The sequence below is a fragment of the Indicator indicator genome, chromosome 2 (genome assembly GCF_027791375.1).
Source record: "Indicator indicator isolate 239-I01 chromosome 2, UM_Iind_1.1, whole genome shotgun sequence".
Taxonomy (NCBI): domain Eukaryota; kingdom Metazoa; phylum Chordata; class Aves; order Piciformes; family Indicatoridae; genus Indicator; species Indicator indicator.
This window is the reverse complement of record NC_072011.1, coordinates 29,574,643-29,596,454: the sequence shown is the minus strand read 5'-3', so window position 1 is coordinate 29,596,454 and position 21,812 is coordinate 29,574,643. Positions and strand designations below refer to the sequence as shown.

At 42.2% G+C, this 21,812-nt stretch overlaps 1 protein-coding gene across 3 annotated transcripts in view; it reads left to right on the top strand.

The window, feature by feature from the left end:
• The window catches only part of TRIM67 (tripartite motif containing 67), a 34,518-nt gene extending 17,342 nt beyond the window's left edge, over window positions 1–17,176 (top strand). For all 3 annotated transcript variants that reach the window (XM_054393427.1, XM_054393419.1, XM_054393412.1), the window contains 5 exons: window positions 3,669–3,814; window positions 6,971–7,109; window positions 8,689–8,992; window positions 15,518–15,680; window positions 17,111–17,176. In XM_054393427.1, the coding sequence (XP_054249402.1) occupies window positions 3,669–3,814; window positions 6,971–7,109; window positions 8,689–8,992; window positions 15,518–15,680; window positions 17,111–17,176 (818 nt within the window). The remainder of the gene's footprint in view (window positions 1–3,668; window positions 3,815–6,970; window positions 7,110–8,688; window positions 8,993–15,517; window positions 15,681–17,110) is intronic.
• The last annotated feature ends 4,636 nt before the right edge of the window (window positions 17,177–21,812 follow it).

Genomic DNA, 21,812 nt, shown 5'->3' with positions numbered 1-21,812 from the left:
TTTGGAAAGAGTCTTACACTCCTGAGGCTAACTGACCTGCTGAGACACATGCATAGCTCTAGTAATTGCTGGAATTTTGATCTTTCCAAAATCTCTTTCCTCCATCCATGTTTTCTTCTGTCTACTGTCTACTGTGCATCAGCACAAAATTCCTGTCCTCTTTGATGACTGGCTCAATGTGTATGTAACATTTCCTTAGTTCAAGATAGTGGCACAGACAAATATGTGTTCCAGGTTTGTTTTGTTCAAACAGCTGAAACTGTCATGTAGTTTTGGTTTGTTGTAAACTAGGTACAAACTAGGAAAAAATATAGCTATTCTCTACTTTTCTGTTGCACCTCTGACTACTCACATGCCCCTTCTCCTTGTCAGGAGTGACTCCTTTCCTCTTGTGCAAACCAGTCCATAAAGATTCCCTAGACACTTCTCCAGATGCAAATCTCTGCTTCTCCAACTGTGGGCTGCACAGCCCTGATAACTAAAGATTGACATTGTAGGCTTTATGCCTGATTCTCTCTGCTCTGTGTCAGGGACCCAGGTTTTCACTTGTAGTCTTTACTTCTCTTTTTGGTAACACTGGTGGCATGGCACTTGCTATGGCACTGCCTCATGCTATTACAGAGGGCCATACTTAGGTTTTGGTCAGAGTTTTCATGTTTCTGAGAGTCCTGTTCTTTAACTGCATTTAGTTCTTTAAAAATTAATCTGGGAGGGTGGAGGCATCATTACACAACTTGCTTGTCAAGAGTAGAAATAACAAGCAACATCTTAGAGCAGCCCCACGCTCTCTGTCCTGTGAGATCAGCTTTGAGATACATTGAGCAATGTTTTTCTGAAACTGCTGAGTTGACATGAAACAACAGTATCACATTTTTTAGCTAAGTGTGACCTGCTTGAAGCACTGTTAAAACAACAGGACATCATTCAGCCTCATTGATAGGTCTCAATGTGCCAATGCAGTATCATTTCTCCCTTTACATTTTTAATCTTTTCCTTCAAAAACTCTCTAGAGAACTTTAAGCTGAACAAGAACTGGGACAGCACTGTAATTTAACATTTGAGTCTTTTGGGTCTTTTTATGACAATTAGCCTATATTTTTCTTAGTCCTGTCTTATTGTTCTTCACTATGAAGTTTATCCCAGTGTCCCTATTATTCGATTGCTTCACACTTTCCTATGATCTTTACCAACATTCTCCTTTTCTCCTCCCAAAGGGAGTCTGAGATAAGGCAAATATCTGCTCATCCACGTCCACAGGAGGTGGCAGGAAGGCAGGCAAAACAAGTGTCATCCAGCAGAGCTGCACAGCTGCTTGGGGGGAGCTTCTTACCTCTCCTTCAGTTACCATAGGTTGTGCAGTTCAGGCCACAGCTGACCCAAAGGGAGTAAGAGACTGGTAAGGATTACTCACAAAAACAAACATCTGGTGACACAGTAAAGCAGTTGAGACACTGCCTCATAGTATGTGGGACTCGGACAAATAGGGCCAAAATTCACTGCCTATGGGAAGTGGGAACAGCAGTGCTATGCTGTGTGGACACATATTTCATGACAGCATTCTTACTTCCACAATTAAAAGGGACTATTAAAACACCCTCCCCTGGAAAAAATCTGCCTTTTCTTTTCTTTTTTTTTCAGCATTGTGCATTACATGAACAGTGTCTGTCATTGTTCCTAGGAGATATTCACAAGAGATTGGAGAAATTAGTGATTTATTCAGAGGTGAGGGAGTGTTGTCTGTTTTGCACTTTTTAAACTTCAGGATTTAGGTTTTCATAGAGTTTTGCCAGAGGGAGCCTCAGAAGTGAGAAGGACCCAGTGGATGCCTTCTAAGAGGTTTACCAGTTAACTCAAGTCTCAGGAGTTTGGATTGCTGATACAGTCCTATCTTCTCCCTGGCTAGCAAGCACAAACAAAACCCTAAAGTTAAAATGGTTTACTTAAAAAAAATCCCATTATGTCTGAAACCCTCGTTTTCACATTTTTTACTCTTATAATATCGCATTTCTGTTACTTCTCCAGAAACAGTGTCTCCTAGAGAAAAATTTGAACTTTACATGTGAAAAAGCAACAGATTTTTATTTATGACACCCTGTGAATCATCCTTAAATATCAAGGAGCAGGAATAAGGGTTTTTTTCACTCTTTTCACAGCAAGCTCTTTTGTTTCAGACCGCAACCATTCTTCTGGGCTACCAGGCATCCGTGTTCACCCTGGTGATGGATACCAGCAAAAAGCCACAGCAGCTTCTACACTGTTTGTTACAAATGTGATGTTAACTTGCATGTCACTTCCAGAGTGGGGGTGAAGACTTAGCCCCATCACAGTAACATCTATTTTCCTATGGACTGCTTGGTACACAAAACAGGAACAATCCTCTTTTATCTAGAGAGGTAAAATAGGACAAAAGGAGCAGCTCAAGGGCTTAGCTCTCATGTATACAGAGGGAAGAAAATAAACTAGATGCTCAAGCAGAGTAGATAAGAGGAAAATAACATTATTAAGAGCAAAGTCAATGAATGCTCAGAGCACTCAGCTCCTTGTAAGACACAGTTGAGTTCTGCAGAAATGATCCTGAACAGTGCAATTCAGCCTTGGGCAGATGATCAAGCAGGGTCTGTGCATCACTTACATCCCAGTTAACCTGTGCAGTTCCAACACTTCATAAGATGCATGCCAGATCTCTCTAGAAGACTGATATTTTTCTCTTTATAGTTTCTAGCAAAGAGTGAACAGTGGGAGTTTAGTTGTGTTTAGCAGAGAAGGTGTGGTGGAGGCCTCTTTCCTGCAGAAGCACAGCTGAATATTTTACTCTAGTTATTTTTGTTATCAAGATGCTGGTCTGGCCAACTGTCTCTTGGTGTTTCTCCTGAGCAATTCAATAAAAAGCCTCTTGGCAGATAATTTTGCACCTGTAATTTCAGAAAGGAGAGGGCCACAAGCAGTCTTCTGTGGTGAATTTCCTTTTACTACTTGAACCAAAGGAATTAGATACAATTTGGAAATGGAACAATTTTCTTCAAGTTGCTTTTAAGTTTGGTTGCCATAAAGATAAATATCCAAGGAGGTTTTGATGAAAAGCTAGGGGGATGGGCATGGTGGTGTGTTAGACTACACTTTGTAAAAACCTCAGTTGTCAAGAACTGTTTTCCTGATGTCGGTGGAGTTCAGGCTCTATACTGCTGTGGCTTTCGGAGGAGTGGCTGCTCTGCTAGTTAGTAACCCAGTTCTTCATTAATGAGCTGGGCTTCCTGGCAGCACTGCATCTCCCATGACATCTCATGGCCTGAGACACCCTCTGTCACCACTGCTCCCTTTTGGGGACAGTGGGGGGAAAAGTGCTCAAGAGTGAGAAACAAACTATTCCAGCCAGTGACCCCTGGGAAGGAAACCATACATGAAGTCCCCAGACTGTAGTTATTATGAGGCACCAGGAGCATGTCCAGATATGTTTCTGTTTATGTACTTCATATTTGTCTAACCAAATAATGACATTTTTTACATATTTTTTTACTGCCTTTTGTTCCAAGGAAGGGAATGGACCCTCTTCCTAATGAATATTGACTCCTATGCAAGGGGAGTGAGGTGAGCGATCACCATACTGCTTGCAACACAGACTAATGGGGCAGGGCAGAGTTACACTAATCTGTACCCAGTTCCTGTTACAGTGCCACCCGTCCCATTGCTGCAGCTGGAGAAGTGTTGCACCAGAAACAACAGTGTGACATTGGCCTGGAGGATGCCACCTTTGAGCCACAACCCGGTGGAAGGTTATATCTTGGAACTTGATGACGGAGATGGTGGCCAATTCCGAGTGAGAATTTCATTCAGCATTTATTTGTCTGTCTTTGTATGTGAGTTTTCTCAGGATATGGATTTGTGCCTGAAGGTGGGAAGAAGGGATAGGAAAGATACGGGTTGTCAAAACATCCCTGCTTCCATTGTGTGGATATAGAAAGTAGTGCAGATGCTGCTTATTTGAAGGACCCCCAACTTGGATTGGAAGTCTGGTTGAGCTTATCCTCAAGGCTCTGGCAAAGAGGGAATTGAAGTCCCTCTGGAGTGTACCAGAGCAGAAAATCCCATACTAGCCTACAGAAGCTGAAAGTGGTTCATTCCACAGAACAGAAATTTCTCGGGAGCTCTCCTCTGTTCATGCACACCAATTCAATAGCTGAGATTCTTGGTCCAGAAATGCAACTCAAATTTTTCCTGGTTTTATGAGTAAAAATGGGATCCTGCATACAAATACAGGGAGTGAATGAGACCAGGCTGGTGGAAGCTTTCCACACGCATGTGGTGATGGGGTTGATAAGTATGGGAAGGCATCCTGAGTGCTGTCCTTCCAGACCCTCAGGGTGATGCCACAACTGCTTGCTCCTGGATGCTAGTGCAGGGTACTTATAGGCTCCTATTCCTTCTCACCACATCCTGATAAACAAACTCCAGAAATAATTCAGTCAGCTTTCTCCAATCCATGTCCTGCTGGAAGCTGTGGCCCTTCCCCCTCAGGCAGGCTTCATCCTCCTCTTGCTCCAAGACCAGGCTTGAACAATGTATTCCTTGGGGTCTACTTGCCCTGAAAGCATCTGGAGATCATTGTGAAGGACAGATGCTCTCTTTAGAAATGGGAAATTTTGCCAAAAACATATGATGGCATGTCTTTGGGAGCATCTCACTGAAAACCTAAAGGTTCCTCAAATTGAAAAAATGGCTTGGAACAGGTTCACCTAAGGAACTGCCTGCCTGTACCAAGTGAACACCCATAGCCAGCAAATACATCTGATTTGGATTCCCCTCATTAGAAGAGACACTGATGTTGGCATGGCATTTTGAAGAGGGCACTGTGTTTCTGGAAAGTCTCCTCAGTTCCTTGGTCCAAGTATCATTTCACTTGGATTTGAAGAAGCTGGCCTCCACACTGAAAGTGTGAAAAGGTACTTTTGTGAATGGCTACTGTGAGCTGCCTCTATAGTTAGTCTTTTAGTAGCTAGGAGTGCTGTCAGTGCATGACGTTCTGAACATGAGCCAGCAGTGTGCCCAGGTGGCCAAGAGAGCCAATGGCATCCTGGCCTGCATCAGGCATAGTGTGGCCAGCAGGAGCAGGAAGGTCATTGTACCCCTGTACACAGCACTGGTTAGGCCACACCTTGAGTACTGTGTCCAGTTCTGGGCCCCTCAGGTTAGGAAAGATGTTGAATTGCTGGAGCATGTCCAGAGAAGGGCAATGAGGCTGGTGAGAGGCCTTGAGCACAAGCCCTATGAGGAGAGGCTGAGGGAGCTGGGACTGGTTAGCCTGGAGAAGAGGAGGCTCAGGGGTGACCTCATTGCTGTCTACAACTACCTGAAGGGAGGTTGTAGCCAGGAGGGGTTTGGTCTCTTCTCCCAGGCAACCAGCACCAGAACAAGAGGACACAGTCTCAAGCTGCGCCAGGGGAGGTTTAGGCTGGAGGTGAGGAGAAAGTTCTTCACAGAGAGAGTGGTTGGCCATTGGAATGTGCTGCCCAGGGAGATGGTGGAGTCACCATCCCTGGAGGTGTTCAAGAGGGGATTGGACGTGGCACTTGGTGCCATGGTTTAGATAGTCATGAGGTTTAGGGTGACAGGTTGGACTCGATGATCTTTGAGGTCTCTTCCAGCCTTCTTGATTCTATGATTCTATGATTCTATGATTCTATGATGAATGAAGAGTTAGGAACAAAGTGTTATGAATTCCAGTGCCTTGGATAAACCTTTTCAAGTGCTATTCACATCTAAATAAATACTTGTTAATAAATAAGATGTCATACTGGTGTGTATTCAAGCCCATTTGAGGGGGGTGTGTATTGAAACTGGCAAAGGTTTCTAAGATTGCCAGCGCTGCCATGTCAAGATTTTGATTGACAAAGGTACAAAACTATCTCAATCCTTAAAAATCCAGGGGGACAGCTTCTCAAGGGAACACTCTGCTTGCTGTGGTAGAAACATCCTCAGTTTTACCTATTGAAAGATAAATAGCAGGCTTCTCAGCAACGCCATTTAGGTAAGAGTTTGCTGACCCTTTTCATGAAGGGTTATATATCTGAAAGCAATGATGCTGAGTGTACTTTAAAGTGGATAAACACATGGCCCCACTGCAAACTTTAGTAACCCCTTTCTTATTGTTGACATACTTAATTCATTTCAGGTGCATATCAAAGAGTCTTAATCAGCAGGACTACTCTTAGACACATACTTAAGTGTCTTAACTGAACTGAGGCCTGAGTGAGGGAGTTTAGTCACAGCCTTAAGCTCTTTAGTGTTTTTGCTACCACAGATCTATAGATTTCACAAAATCTGAGAAACTGGAGGTGGAAAGGAATTGTGGCTTTCAAACCACTGCCAAGAGAGGATTTTTTCCTTTTCTGTATAAATGTCCTGTCCTGAACTATATCACATTACACAAGTGCTTGCTGCTTAATAAGTCCTTGAAAACTTCTATGATGTCTCTTGTCTAGTTACTGTTTCATCACGTGATCCTAATCTTTAGGAGATCAATACCTTCTATCTTTGTATTAAAAATTATATTTTAACACAGGCATGAGTCAACCTTTCCAACAGAATAAACTGCACTTAGTTTTTGTTCTTCCATGCCCCCTTTTTTGGTCCTACATAATTATAAGAATAGCCATGGTGGGTCAGACACTGACTGCTGTCCAAAACAGTGTTTTGGAGTAGATATTGAGAAAAAAGGATAAAAATTAATATCTTTCTATGTTGCCTTTTATTGCTGTACCCTTCCAGATTCATCTTCACCTTAGTGTCCCCACTGTCCATGTTAAAACATCGTAACTTCTATGTCCTGGGGTGCTCTTCATTTGTGGCTTACGTTTAGAAGGTTTTATGTGATCACAAGGTACAGAGAGACATTTAAACTATGCTACTCTTTCTCTATCTTTTTTTTTTTATTTGTTTGTTTGTTTGGGTTGTTTTGGGGGTTTTGACTGTTTAGGAAGTATATGTTGGCAAGGAGACTCTCTGCACCATTGATGGCCTTCATTTCAACAGTACCTATAACGCAAGAGTCAAAGCTTTCAACTCATCAGGAGTTGGGCCTTACAGCAAGACAGTTATTTTACAGACATCAGATGGTGAGTTGGATTTTTGCCAGTTTCTAATTGAAAAGCTGCCCGTCTCAGGGGCAGGACACTTCCATCCCTTTATACCCACTAATGTCTTTGGCATTTACTGCCATGGAGATTTTGCATCATCCGAGCAGAGAGGCTGGGACCTGAGTGTGCACAGGGACTGAGATCTTCTCCTAGCACTTTTAGGATTTTCCATTATCACTAACACTTCTGGTTTCAAATAATGCAGTTTTATTTGGCTGTAGGAGTTTGAAATCTAACTAAAATTCTTACTTGTTGTAGCACTCAGAAGGAGTTATGCAACACACAGGATAGTTTTGTGCCACTCGATTCTATGTATATGTTTGGAATTTGCCATTTTCTTCACTGCTGCTTCAATTTCACAGCAAGGTTTGATAATACAGAGATGGGAATTCATGCTTGTTCCTCTGTAATTATACTTGACATCCATATGGGCATTACAAGAAGTTCAGCTTCATTAATGATATTGTAATTAATTGAGAAGTGTATGCTATTATCATTTGCACTTCTATGCTGTGTTACCAAAATAGGCCAGTATAAAATATTTATACTATTTCTGTTGGTTTGTTTGTTTGTTTCTTCCTTTAATAAACAAGCAAAGTCAGTCCTCACCAGCATAGACAGAACTCCATTTCCGTCAAAGGTGATCCTGAACCAGTTCACCTATGTGAGCAGTTTACTTACTATGTGTGATGGTTTGAAACTGTCTTTTTAATTTTTCTTCTCAAAGTTCAAGCAGAGAAAGCTAAAGAGTGTAAATAAGTCACTATTGGGTGTAAGAAAGCAAAATAATGATTGTACTAAACACTTCCATTGGATAGATAGAAATGTTTAAGAACTACTACTCAAAACAAAGTGGGGCAGTCTGCAGTCAGGGCAACTTGCTGGGCTGTCTGGCTGCTGTTTCTTCTTCTCTTCTGGCTGAAGATAACACACTGACCTTGACAAGCTAAGTTAACAATTCTCTTTGCTTTTAACTAACTGCTTTCTGCCAGGACGGTCTGAGGGAGGAAGCCCCTGGGAGAGAGGCCCCTTGGGAAAGGTCCCCTTTGGGGGGAAGCAAAGGGAGCTTGGTTGTGCTTTTCTGTTGATTGTATATATTTGTAAATGTTGTGAATTTTGTATATTTGTACATATTCATTGCATTTCATCATAGATTGTAGATTCTGCTTGTAAATACAGCTTTCATTCGCTTCCAGACTGAGCTAGCCTGGTTATTGTTGGTGTGGGGGGAATTTCAGCTCACACTGACACTGTAGGAAAGCCTTTGTCTCCTCAATTACTTTCTTGTTACTGTGTGACAACTGCCCTTAGCAGATTGCATTCAGAGGAACAAGCACAGATGACACAAGGCATTCACGAGCTGACAAACAGCAGGGTACCAGTTCAAAGAAATATGTAGGTACCTGCAGTAACAAGGAAAGATCATCTGTATTACCTGGAAGGGCATTTGGGGCATTCAGGAAAGCAGAATCTCATTCTCCTCATAGAAATAAAGCAGATGATGCTTGAACACAGCCTGTTCTGCCATAATCCTGCCTTTCCTTTCCCCCTTCCACAGTGGCCTGGTTCACCTTCGACCCCTCCTCAGCTCACAGAGACATAGTGCTGTCGAATGACAACCAGACTGCCACCTGCAATAGCTATGACGACCGGGTTGTTCTTGGCACAGCAGCCTTCTCCAAGGGCGTGCATTACTGGGAACTGCATGTGGACCGGTATGACAACCATCCAGATCCAGCTTTCGGGATTGCCAGGATTAATGTTGTCAAGGACATGATGCTAGGCAAGGATGACAAGGCGTGGGCCATGTACGTTGACAACAACCGCAGCTGGTTCATGCATTGCAATTCTCACACCAATCGGTAAGTGCCACTTGCATGCTTTTCTCATCAATTACAGTTTTTTTCCGCTTTGCATCAGAGGAAGGAGTCTCAGCGATCCATCTAGTCCATCTCCCTGCTAAATATAGTGATTTTTATTCCTTCTTAAAAGTCTCTAGTGGCATTGACTGCAATCTGTGCTGGTGTTTGTTATCCTCACTGTTAGCGGTTTCTTCTTGAGATCTAGCCTGCATCTTCCCTGCTGTGACTTAAGCCCTTGAGAAGACATTCCCTGATGAAGAGTATGATCTGAGATCCTAAGTCTCTTGCTTATTTGGGGAAATAGTGTATTTTTATACCTACTCTATCATGATGGGAGACTGATGTACGAATAAAGTGACAGACCAAGGACGCATAATAGGTCTGTGGAAGAGTGGGAATCAATTTTTGGTTTAGCTTTTGCTGACTATCCCAGCAGGTCTTCCACATTCACTATCTCAGGTGCTGCTTCTGTTATATCAAATGATTAAAAGAAAGGCTTGCAATGATTTTTAAAATGCTCAAATACAGTTATTAACTCCTTAGAGAAGTCCATGCCAACATGCATCCTAATACTGGATGTCATGTCTCCTGTTGAATAGTCATTTATACTTTAAAGCATATTTGTATTTTAAGTAAGTATACTGCAGTTGCTGGGAGTTTTTATTTGAAGCATAGTTTGATTTTACAGTTCATTACAGAGAGGTGGAAGAATCTTGTAGCTGGATTTAAAGGTCTCTGAAGTAAATTGGGATGTTTTCCATGGCTCCAAAGACCTTAGATCCTGTCCTAAGACAATGTAGAGTAAAGCAACATAATAAAATAAGCTTAATCTAAAGGTTCTCTGTCCCTTTAACATCTTGATTCGATTTAGGGTGGAAGTAATGTTAAGCTGTATTAATTTTAATGCTCTGTGGAACAGCTTATGTTTTCTGGAAAAAAAAAACCTGGCAACCATTCTGCGTACTACCGTCCCAGAAACCTATTTTATGTATTTGGTCCTCGTCAAACTCCTCCCAGCAAACAACATGTCAGCTGGGCAAAAGCCTTTTTTTCTGGGAAGCACAAACAATGGAAACGCTTTGGATTTCCAATCATCCTGCTTAAACAAGAGAACAAAGTGCTTTCTGCTGATGGTAGTTTCCCATTTCTTGCTAGATAAAACACAAAGGCTTTGCAGGCACATCCAAGGCATGGGTAGACCCATGGAATATCTGTTCAAGGGAAGCACGCTCATAAAGGCCGTGCAGCCTTATGAAATCACATGCGCTTCAATGAAATTGAGTCTGGGCATTACATTTTTAACCGTGACAGTCAAGTAGGTCAGTGGTTTAACTCGTTAGCTGGAGTAGGCTCCTGGAAACAGTTATTGCTGCCTACTTGGTTTTCCTCACTGGAAAGAAGTGCATGACAGTACAGTATCACAGTCCAAAGGAAATTTAATGTCGGCTTTTACCTTCTTGAGTGTTACTGTGAGGGAAGCTACACCTCAGTAATCATTTTATGCTTCCTAATCTTCATAAGAATAAATTAAGGCAACAAATAAAGGACTAACTTCAATGGTAAGAGGAGTTGGAACTTAAAAGACTTTTTCATGGGACCGGTCATGTTTAGAGTACTTTCCTGTTCCTTTCACTCACTGCTTGCAAAAGTGGGTCTGCTTGCATCCTTTGAAACTAGTGTGACTGCTGTAATGCTAGAAAAAGAGGCATGAACAGAAGACTCTAATGCTATCAAAACCAGAGGGAACCTTTGAGAATAGGTTGAGCAAGCTGTTTAAGAAAACACTTTAGGATAGGGATATAGCTTTGTGAGGTATCTTTCAGCCTCATTTTTCCTGGAAATAACCAATTCACACCAAAGATGCTGTATGCCCATTGCTAAGGGGCACTGGCATTCATTAACTGATGACTTGTGGCTCGGAGTGAATGCTTTGTTGGGTTAAACACTGGGTGGATGGCCAGGTCCAAAGAGTGGTAGCGAATGGAGTTAAATTCAGTTGGTGATGGTCACTAATGATGTTCCCCAGGGCTCAGTACTGGGGCCAATTCTCTTTAATATCTTTATCAGTGACCTGGATGTGGGGACTGAGTGCACTCTCAGTAAGTTTGCAGATAGCACTAAGGTGGGAGGAAGTATTGATTTACTTAAGAGTAGGAAGGCTCCACAGGGAGATCTAGACAGGCTGGATTAATGGCCAGTCGTTTGAGATTCAGCAAGGGCAATGCTGAATGTCCAGCACTTGGGTCACAAGAACCCTATGCAGTGCTACAGGCTTGGGCAAAGGTGACTGGAAGGCTGCCCAGTAGAGAAAGATGTGGGGATGCTGGTCAACAGCTGGCTGAATAAGAGCCAGCAGTGTGCTCAGGTGGCCAAGAAGGACAGCATCATCCTGACCTGAATCAGCAATAATAGTATGACAAGCAGGACCAGGGAAATGGTTGTCTCCCTGTACTCAGCACTGGTGAGGCCACACCTTAAGTACTGTGTTCAGTTTTGGGCCCCTCACTGCAAGAAGGACATTGAGGTGCTGGAGTGGGTCCAGAGAAGGGCAATAAAGCTGGTGACAGGTCTGGAGAACAGATTTTATGAGGAGCAGCTGAAGAAGTTGGGATTGTTTAGTCTGGAGAAAAGGAGGCTGAGGGGGAGACCTTCTTGCTTTCTACAATTACCTGGAAGGAGGCTGGAGTGAGGTGGGTGTTGGTTTCTTCTCCCTAGTAACAAATGATAGGAGGAGAGGAAATGGCCCCAAGTTGCACCAGGGCAGGTTTAGATTAGATATTAGAAGAAACTCCTTCACTGAAAGAGTTCTCAAACACTGGAATAGGCTCCCCAGGGAGGTGTTTGAACCACCATCCTTGGAGGTGTTTAAGAGATGTCTGGATGTGGTGCAAAGGGTCATGGTTTAGCACCAGGCTTGGTAGAGTTAGGTAATGGTTGGACTCGATAATCTTAAAGGTCTTTTCTAATCAGAATTATTCTACTATTCTAGTGCAATAGATCCATTCCTTGGCAAAGTTCCCAAGAGCAGGAGTACCTGGTACCTTGGGTGATATTCCAGTCACTACAAAATTATGTTAAGAATGAGATGGAAATTGCCCTGAAATATTTTATATTGAAAGACAAGGGGCAAGTCAAAATCTGGAGAATTTGGAGTGTAGTTTTAAAGCCTCCTTGTGATCAGGAGAGTCTGTTCACTGAATTCAGAGATCTCAAGACTAGATTTTCATCACACAAAAATGTTAAAATTGACTGAGAAATACTGTCCTTGACAATAGACATGGTAAAGTTGTTAAGTTACTGTAAAGCTCATGATTAAAATACTGTTAATGAAGAATTAAATGGACTCTTCAGTTTATTGAAGTGTTCATAAATTGTAAAGCTTGATTTTTCAATAACATCAAAGCTTACTACTATTCTTCACACCAGTCCATGCAGTCCTTTTTGCACATTGCCCAAGCTGCTTCTGAAAACATCTTAGAATAACATCCTAACATTTCATGTTAACAAACTGCCCTACCTGTACTCTGACCTTCCAGGCTTCCACAAAGCATTTCCCCACTCAGGACTCTGAGAAAGGCATGTGAAAAGTGAGATTTAATTGAAATAATGAAAAACTGCTGCTATCTTCTTGATTAACCTTTAATGAATGCTTAATATTTATTGAAGAAGTATTGTAACAAACACTTGTATGTTCCTTTTACAGGTCTTGCAGATTATTAGGAGCCTGTGGTATAACTGTCATTAGGTAGTTTTAAAAATGCATTACAGTAAAGCAACAGCTTTTCTACATGCCACCACGGAAATACACCAAGAGAGAGGAGCATCAGTTTGAGTCTCTTGAGCTAGCTAGTGTTTTTATTGCAATTATGACATTTATTAGAAAAATTATCCTGTAATACTATCTAAATAATACACAGAAGAGTGAGGAAGTACTTTGCATAAGTTTGCTCATGAAACTTTGATCTTCTCACCTCTCCTCCAATGGGAAATGACCATGACAGTAGTCCTGAAAACACTGGAGTACTCAGAGTACTGTTGCCTGGGAAATCACGGGATGCTCGGGAGAAAGAGCAGCTGAAGACCAGCTGTTCAGCCTCAGAAAAAGTCCAGCTGCCCTGGAAGCAGCATGGCAAAGTGCGCCTGCTTGCCTTTGCCCTGGCCTCGTCCTGCTAGAAGTGGTTGGTCACTGTGGGGAGGTGGTGGCCAAGGAACTCTGTCTGCTGAAGTCCTGCAGGACTTGTGGCAGCAAGGAAGGAAGAAGGTTCCCTTTCCTCTGCTCTGCCTCTGAGACCCTATGGCTTCTGGAGGGGACTCAGCTGGGTCCTGTGCTTGTCTCCCCTGGGCACTGCAGGCAGCATCTGGCTGCTCTTCACCAGGGCTGTCCCAAGATGCTGCAGAAGAGTCACTCAGTGTCAGTGTGCAGTATGCAGCTAATGAACTCACAAGAAGCAAATTGACTTATCATATAGGAAAGAGCACAATAACCTCACAGAATCATAGAATTATTGAGGCTGGAATAGACCTCTGAGATCATCGAGTCCAGCCTATAACCTAACACCACCACATTGACTAGACCATGTCACTAAGTGCCACATCCAATCTTTCCCTGAACACCTTCAGGGACGGCAGCTCTGCCACCTCCCTGGGCAGTCCGTTCCAGTGTCTTAATTACCCTTTCCATGAGGAAGTGCTTCCTAATATCCAACCTAAACCTCCTCTGGCACAGCTTCAGGCCATGCCTTCTCGTCTTATCACTAGTTGCCTGGGAGAGGAGCCCAACTCCTACCTTACTACAACTTCCCTTCAGGTAGTTGTAGAGTGTGATAAAACACAGAGTTCCTGTTTCTGTCTCCATGAAAAAATCAATGTAATTTAAAAGGATGTCATAAAAATTTATTTTAAAACACTTCAGGATATAAAATGTGATGCCCTACAATCAAAGGCATTGCTAAACAGGGGGGAAAAAATAAACAGGCAAAACAAAAAAGAGAAGCATCTATTTGTAAATAGTTTTAGATCCTGGTATTGTTACTTCCTACAATCTCATGAATTTTATGATTGAGTACTTTTAATAAAATCAGTCTAGATACTGATCTACAGAGGACAGGTAAGCATCTTAACTGCTGTTGGAAAATAATTTACTTTATGGTTTTGGAGAGGAGCTCAAAAAGAAACTTATTAGTGCTTATAAGACCAGAAAGCAAATCAAAAGAATCTGAGAATAGTAAAGTTTGAAACCTAACACAAGTCAGAGCCATTTCTTGATTCTCAGCTACACTATTGTTTGAAGAGCTTTAAATGAAGAAGTCAGAATAGCATTCTATACTATACTACTATGCCACAGATCTTTACCTTCGAAGAAAATGCCATTTGTCATGTTACCAGTTCATGACACCTAGTGGACTAGATGAAAATGTCTCATCCTGCACTATATTCTTCCTAACGACATTTTGATCCCTTCCTTTCCCTCATGCCCTCCCTTTTTTTCAAATGTTTTGTCTACCTATTGTGATAAATTTTATGTTATAATTGAATTAATCTTGTGACCTGATGGGAGTGTGTGGGACAAAAGAGAGCTGCTTCCGCTCCTAGTGCAAATTATTTGAAATCTGATTTACCCTGAACAAATCGTTAGGCTTTAAATCCATCACAGAGCTGCCGTGATATTAGCAGAGTAGCAGTGCCTGTGGCAAATCTGCATATCTAGCAGATTTTGTTGCTCAGTACTCTTTAAAGTAATACTGGATTTGACTAACCCCCAAATCAAAGTGCATTAACGTCAAGTTGCTCAAGCGTGTAATGGCTGGCTGAGTCTGCCCTGGCAAGCTCTGATACCACAGTCACTCTCAGCATCTGCTCCTGACACAACCAATTATCACTGGTATTAATAACCATGCCTGCACACTTGCTGAGCCACTTGTCAGTCAGGAAGCTATGTTTATCCTTATCCAGCCCCACCTTCCCTTCCTCCCCCAAACCACTATCTGTTGTACCTGTACTGCCTCCCTGGTCTCTGGAAAGCTGCTTCCCCTTAGGGGATGCCAAGGTGAGCACTGAAACTAGAAGTTTGGATCTTGAGATGTTAGCAGGCTTAACAATCAGAAATGAGTGCCTAGGAAACCAGCTCTTTGCTTTTTCATTCCTTGCTGTGCATCTATTCACTATAGCAGGAGTGCTCTGAGGAGCTATGTCTCGAAGGACTCCTGTCCCACACACTCAGTAGCGACCTGACCCGCTCGCCTCCCTATTACTCATCAGCCAAGGGGACCTCTTGTATCTGTGCTCCATTTTCAGCTCTTAGATTGCTCATTAAGGAAAGATGAACCAAATTTCTCTTTAGGACCCCTCCATTGAACTCCCATGAATGTGGTACGTATGCTTTGGATAAAGGTGTAGGTCATTCCTCGACAAATGTTGCAGAGATAACCATTTCACCATGCTGCTCCACTACCCCTTTGCTTAGCAAGACAACCATGTTGTCATAGAAAAAGCATTCACCAACAGTGCGGTCCCTTTCTACCTTAGGACTGAAGGAGGAGTTTCTAAAGGTGCCACTGTTGGTGTGCTCCTGGATCTGAACAAGCACAACCTGACCTTTTACATAAATGGGCAGCAGCAAGGACCTCCAGCATTTGAAAATGTCGAGGGTGTCTTCATGCCTGCATTAAGCCTCAATCGAAATGTCCAGGTAAGTCTTCTGCACTTCAGTCCCACTTACCCTTCTCATCTGAAACAGAATGTATGCTGCCATTGCTTCTGGGGCTGATAATGTTGTCTCTAGATGGAATGGATAAGGGCTCTTTCCTTCTCAGACTGACACCTAGGCTACTAACACTTTTTGAAAAACTACATTTGACCTTCTGCCTTGCTTCACAGATGTGAGGAGTAATGCTATAAAACCCAATGGAAGTACCTGCACACACTAATTCCTACACTTATTTTGCTGCAGTTCCTCACTTGGAAAGCAGCAGTGCAAGGCTTCCTCTGCTAGTCTGACTGAAAAACATGAATATTGTAATTCCTCTTAGATCTTATGTTTGGAGGTATTAACATTGGCAAGGGACAGAAATGTGAGCAACAGTGGTAGAGAAAGCAAGGACAATGTAGGTCAGAGAATTAGTGCACCAGAGAAGACATAATTCCTGCTCTCTGAATTTTGGAGATTGCTCTCTGCAATCTGCATTTTTACTTCAAGACCTCTGAGTATGGATAGAAACAGGATGTGGTGTAAAGGAGAGCATATGGAAGCACACAGAAGCCTGAGGACTGAAGGAGGTCAGCTTAGGTTAGGCAGGACGAATGCAGCGAAGGGTGGAATGCTCATCATTTAAGCCAGAAGCCTCACATGGCCTTGTTAGTACATCTCCATTTAGCATTCTTTACTGATGGCATCCAAATCTTTCAAAAAGGTTTCATAACCATTATTGCATTTGATGCACATACATGGAAGATACAAGCACTTCTCTGGGCCCCTCATTATAATATTCAACACAGATTTTTACTCACAACCTAAGTTCAGTTTTAACTACTACTTGCTTTACGGACCTGCCTTACATTTCTTACCACAACTGAATTAGGGCAGAGCATGGCCGACAAGGGAACAGGGAGAACCTCAGAAACTAATCTTGTGTTTTCTGTTAAATATGCTCTGGTATGTTTGTGTGGGAACTCTGACCTTGTAGAGATGACAGGTAATAGAAGGAGCACTAAAATGTCCCGTCCTCTGTTCTGCCAGACAGCAAAGATAAAAGGATTTTTTTTTATGTTTAGTACATGTGCTCCACTCCTGAAGTATTTGGGGACCCTTCACACAAAGATAACATCCACATTCTGTCTAGCAAGCAGCACCCTCAATAACAGTGGCCAGATTTGGGAAGAGATACGGATGCCTGGCTTCTAAACCCCAAGATGAACACCTTGGATGGGATGACAGAAGGAGGAGGGAAACTTGTTTATTTCAGGGATTGGATATTGGCTCCACCAATATTCTTGATGATTTTAACCTCGACCTTGTCTCACAGCCTTTCCTCTGTCATTTACTTGCTCTTGGCTTTCACAAGTGCTTTTTGTTGTGGATGTCCCAGTTTTGAATTTACATGTTATTTTTTCTTTGTGCAGGTGACTCTGCACACAGGACTGAAGGTGCCAGAATGTGTAAAACAGCCCAAGCTGCCCAGCAACTAGTGAGACCCCTGCCCAATCCTATGCTGGATTCTGTAAGCTTTCCCAGTGTGATTTGACACTTTTCAGTAAATCAGTAAAAAAAGCATTCTCTTCCCTGACTTAAAACATTGTACAGCACGTTGCTCACCAATTGACTGCTGGTTACAGCTAACCCACTCCATTTTGAACAGCCATGGCAAGCATACCCACTGAACTGGCACTTGATTGCAGATGGGTACCTGAACATAGATGTACTGCATTGCATATGTATGTACACACATGTGCACACACATACACATACATTTATAAAGCAGGAGGTTAAATGAGTGTATTTTCTTGCTTGTGGCTGGATTTGTGCTTATAAGATACTAGGGATCCCAGAAAATAATGGGTAAGGCAAAGACTGAGGGACAACAGCTGGTGGAGCGATTTACCAGTAGGTGAACTGGATTCCCTTGGCACCTGAAGTCCTTAAATCAAGAAAGCACATGATTCAGCATCTTAAGGTGAGTCTGGCTGCTCAAGAATTCCTGGTTGTCCATTGCATTCAAGGACTCAAGTGACCATCAATTATTCCTTCTGGCTCTAGACTGCAGTAAGCTATAGGGTAAAGTTCCCCTAGAGTTCAGTGGCAGAACTTATTATCTGCAACAAGAATAAGGTTGGTTTCTAGTCACTGCTAACACGATGATATATGCAGAATTCAGATACAAAGAGTAGAGAGAAAAATATCCTTGATTCATTTTAGTGCTTGTTATTTAGGTTTGATGGTGGAGACTATCACATATGGAAGATCTGATTGTGGCAATCAGCACAGCTCTTCAAAAACAGTGCAGGGAATATCCCTTTGAATTGAATTGATAAAACATTTATTTAGATATGGCACATGCAAAGTATCCCATACAGAGAAATGGTGCTTTCCAGCCTTGATCCTGATAAGCCCTGGGCAACTGTAGTTCCAATGTGGCTTTGAGATCAAAAGCCTTAATTTTGTATTAGATTAGTGTGAGCTAATTAATATCTTGATCCTAATGAAGCACTTGAGCAAGAGAGATTCTTAGCATTAATGTTAAATCTGTCCCCAAGAATTTTTCTCAATTGGGACATAAATCTTTTGCAAGATTTGGCTTTGTCTGGCATTTCCCATGAGAACAAGGAGCTGTTTCAGGTGCTGCCCGTGAGAACTGAAGTCTGACTGACAGGGAGCTTTTCCCACAGCTGTGGCACTGGTACTGGCTTGGTGCCGTCAGAAAACACGGTGTGTGCTTCTTTTCCTGTGAACGCAGTTACCATATGCAAGCGTGTGTGCGTGCATAGCAGCAATGTGCAAGGACAAGATGCAGCAGATTGTGAGCCCACAACATCTCAGACTGTCACTCTAAATCCTACATAAGCATGGTGCTATCAAACAAGAAAATTACAGAGTCTTAAATCCCATTGATGTAGTTTTGGGTTTTTTAAAAAATCTTGCTGCTTACACAACTTTTCCTCTCCAAGCATATGTATACATGTATGCATACTGTTGGCTGATGTAATTATTATGTATACATGTATGCATACTGTTATCAGATGTAATTATTAAACCTGAAAACAAGTATCCTAACCAAAATTCAGCTGATTGCCTTGCATTAAACTATAGCCATATGTCAAACGGCACAAGCCTGCCTTCAGGTAGCCTGTCATCCCCCAAGCATCCTGCTGCAGGTCCACTTCTGGTCTCTGGCTGAAATAGATCACTCAGATAGAGGTGAGCAATGGCAAGGCTACCCTGTGGCAGAGTGGATAGGATCCTCCCTGGGAGCCTCCCACCTTGCAGCTGTTGTGGGAAGGGGGAAGCAGACCAGAATGAAACAGTCCTGGGCTATTGCACAGACAAAAAGCTGTCTACCATCATGCTTCCTGTCACCAAGCAAGCATCCTGTAGCCCACATCTCCTGCAGAAGCAGTGCACCTTCATGTCAAGATGGAAATAGGAAATATAACTAACAATGGGAAAAAACAATGTGAACTTTTAAGTGGAAAAGCAAGAGTACTTTCTTCAAAGTGTGGAATGGATTGCATTAGTAAACTTGTGGACATTGGAATAACTGTGCTACACTCATCTTGGTTTCTTAAAGAACAGCAGAGCCCACCTGTGTTATAATTTTTGGTTTCTTTTCATACTATATAAACTTGTGCAGGTTTTTCTAATTAGCGGGTCTGTTTTAACCTACCTCAGCCAGAACGCTACTGGACCCTGAATTTCCTTGAGTGTGCTCTTCTATGAGTCTAACAGTTGTAATCGTAGGATTGGCTTTGAGTATTGCCAGTCAGTGCAGTGTATGGGAATGCTGTACATAAGTTGCACATCATATTTTATATTGGGAAGTGTCCCATGATAATTTTAGTACTGAAGGCACTCCACTTTCACTTGTTATATTAAAAACAAAAGGGTGTTGTTTGTTTTGGAACTGAACTTTTGTCTTTACTCCCAGCTTCTGTGAAGGAAACTCAAATGAATTTACAATTTTCCAATCTTTAACAACTGCCAGATGTTTAAATTTAATTCTGAATGGGTTTTAGAAGTATTTGCAGTACTCGGTTCTGGTTTTCAGAGTTGCTTTGGTATTGGTTCCAGGTGTATTATACCTTGGGGAGAACACAGTGAGTGATAGAGGTTACTGCTTTCTAATACAAATATGGCCAGTAGGTTAGGACATGCTCCAGAGCTGTAGAGAAGCTTGTTTGTTATCATCTACACATTCTAATATGAGTAGGATACAGACTAGCTACCATTACGGTCTCCTTTTAACCCAATGAAAAAGCAAATAAAAGAAAAGGAATACAGTTAGAAGTAGGCAGTCTGCATTAGTAAGACAAATTTTGCCTAGGTCAAAAACTAAACAAAGTGATTGTATGTGTTGGTTGTATATACATTCAAGGGTTTGGGTTTGGCATGGCCCATAGCAATAAACCAATTACCCTGATAGAGTGTAGTCTCATGACTTCAGCTGGGTACATTTTGATAGTTTGATTAACAGAAATAATGCTTAAGTAGTTAGTATTATGCTAGGAAACTGACTACTCTACACATTAATATTTATGCAGACAGGGACCAACTGAACACACGCAGAGCACAATTTTTCCTTTGCAGAAGAGCATCATGTGGGGAGATGTGGGGCACCTCCACTTCTCTGCTCAGGCTGGAAGTAGTTTGCTTCTCTGCAAGTAACCCCCCTGAGGTCCATCTCCATATAAACTTATAAACCCATCAGTTTGCATGTACACTGAGCTTTTGTTTTCTGCAAATCCCTTCTTTAGGAGTGAGTCAGAAATTAGTACTATGGCCCTGACAGAAACTGTTGCTGACCATCCAGGGAGAAACACAGAGGCTCAAGATAGATACCCAAGGGGACTGCTTTGGATGCTCTTGCTTCCTTTTGATTCCTTAGGGTGTTTGTACAGCTCTCTGGGACTCCAAGCTCCTCTGGCATGTGGACCCACACAGAGCTGCCTTTCATGGAACTCTTCTACTCCTAGAGGTCAGGCTGCTCCTTTTAAGCAGGAGAGCAGAGCCTTTTGCAGTGGGATGAATCCCATCTGCTATGGTACACAGTCCACACAAGGTAGCCGTAAACTGACTTAATGTTTTAAAAAACAACCAACCAACCTCTCCTCTAAGAAACATAATAAAGCTTGGCTTCTGCATACACCAATTTACAGCTTCTGCACAACTGCTAAAAATACAGTGGGTAAACTGTCTGTCCTACAGAGCAACAAGGAACTTGGTTTTCATCTAGCCCTGTGAAGCCCAACCTTAGGTTTTGTGAACCTTCTTCCCGGCTCTTTCCTCTGCAAATTTCCCTATGAAGTTTAGAGGGAACACAGAGAAGTGTGCCATCAGGAGCGCTGTCAAACTTCCCAAGGTGTGCAGTGCTCTGCTACAATTTCCACTTCTGATGTGGAAAGCTATGTTCTATAAAATAAATGTCAGTGAGGACGGTAGCATACTCTAATGTATGTATGTAATTTGGAAAGAAATCTTGCTTGTAAAATCATGGAAAAATAGGCAAACAGCATTGTCACCTCATGTACATGCCTATTCAGTTAAGCTACATAGATGAAAATATGTTAGACTGAACAAAATAAATAAGCATTAGCTTACATAGATCAGAGCTTAGGAGGAAAAGTATTACATGTAATTTATATATGCACAATGTTCCACCATGTTGTAAATAATGCCATGATAGCGTATTGCCATGGTTTGTTCTTGGCCAGTGATAAGAGTTCTGTCATGGTGCTGTGTAAGCCTTTTGTTTTTATTTCCTTGTTTGGGTTTTTGTTTTCCAAAGTGTGGTTAGTAAAGCTGGCAGAGAGCACCCTATATTCAGATTTCTGCGTTGTTCTAGAGGAAGAAGAAATGAGATGCTTTTTTTCCCCTCTTTCTTACATAATATATCTTAAACACAGTAAGAGAGAGATGAGTTCAAGGCTGACTTGCTGCTACCACCATACGAAAAACAGTGTGTTTGCAACTGCCAACAAGAGGTAGCACATTTTTGGACCACAGTTCAGATTATCCATTCCTGTGAGAACTGATGCAAAGTACCAACAACCTGCTAACAGCAGCTCTCCAGTACCATCTAGTACATCCTTTGCTTACAGAAAGATGTTGAAA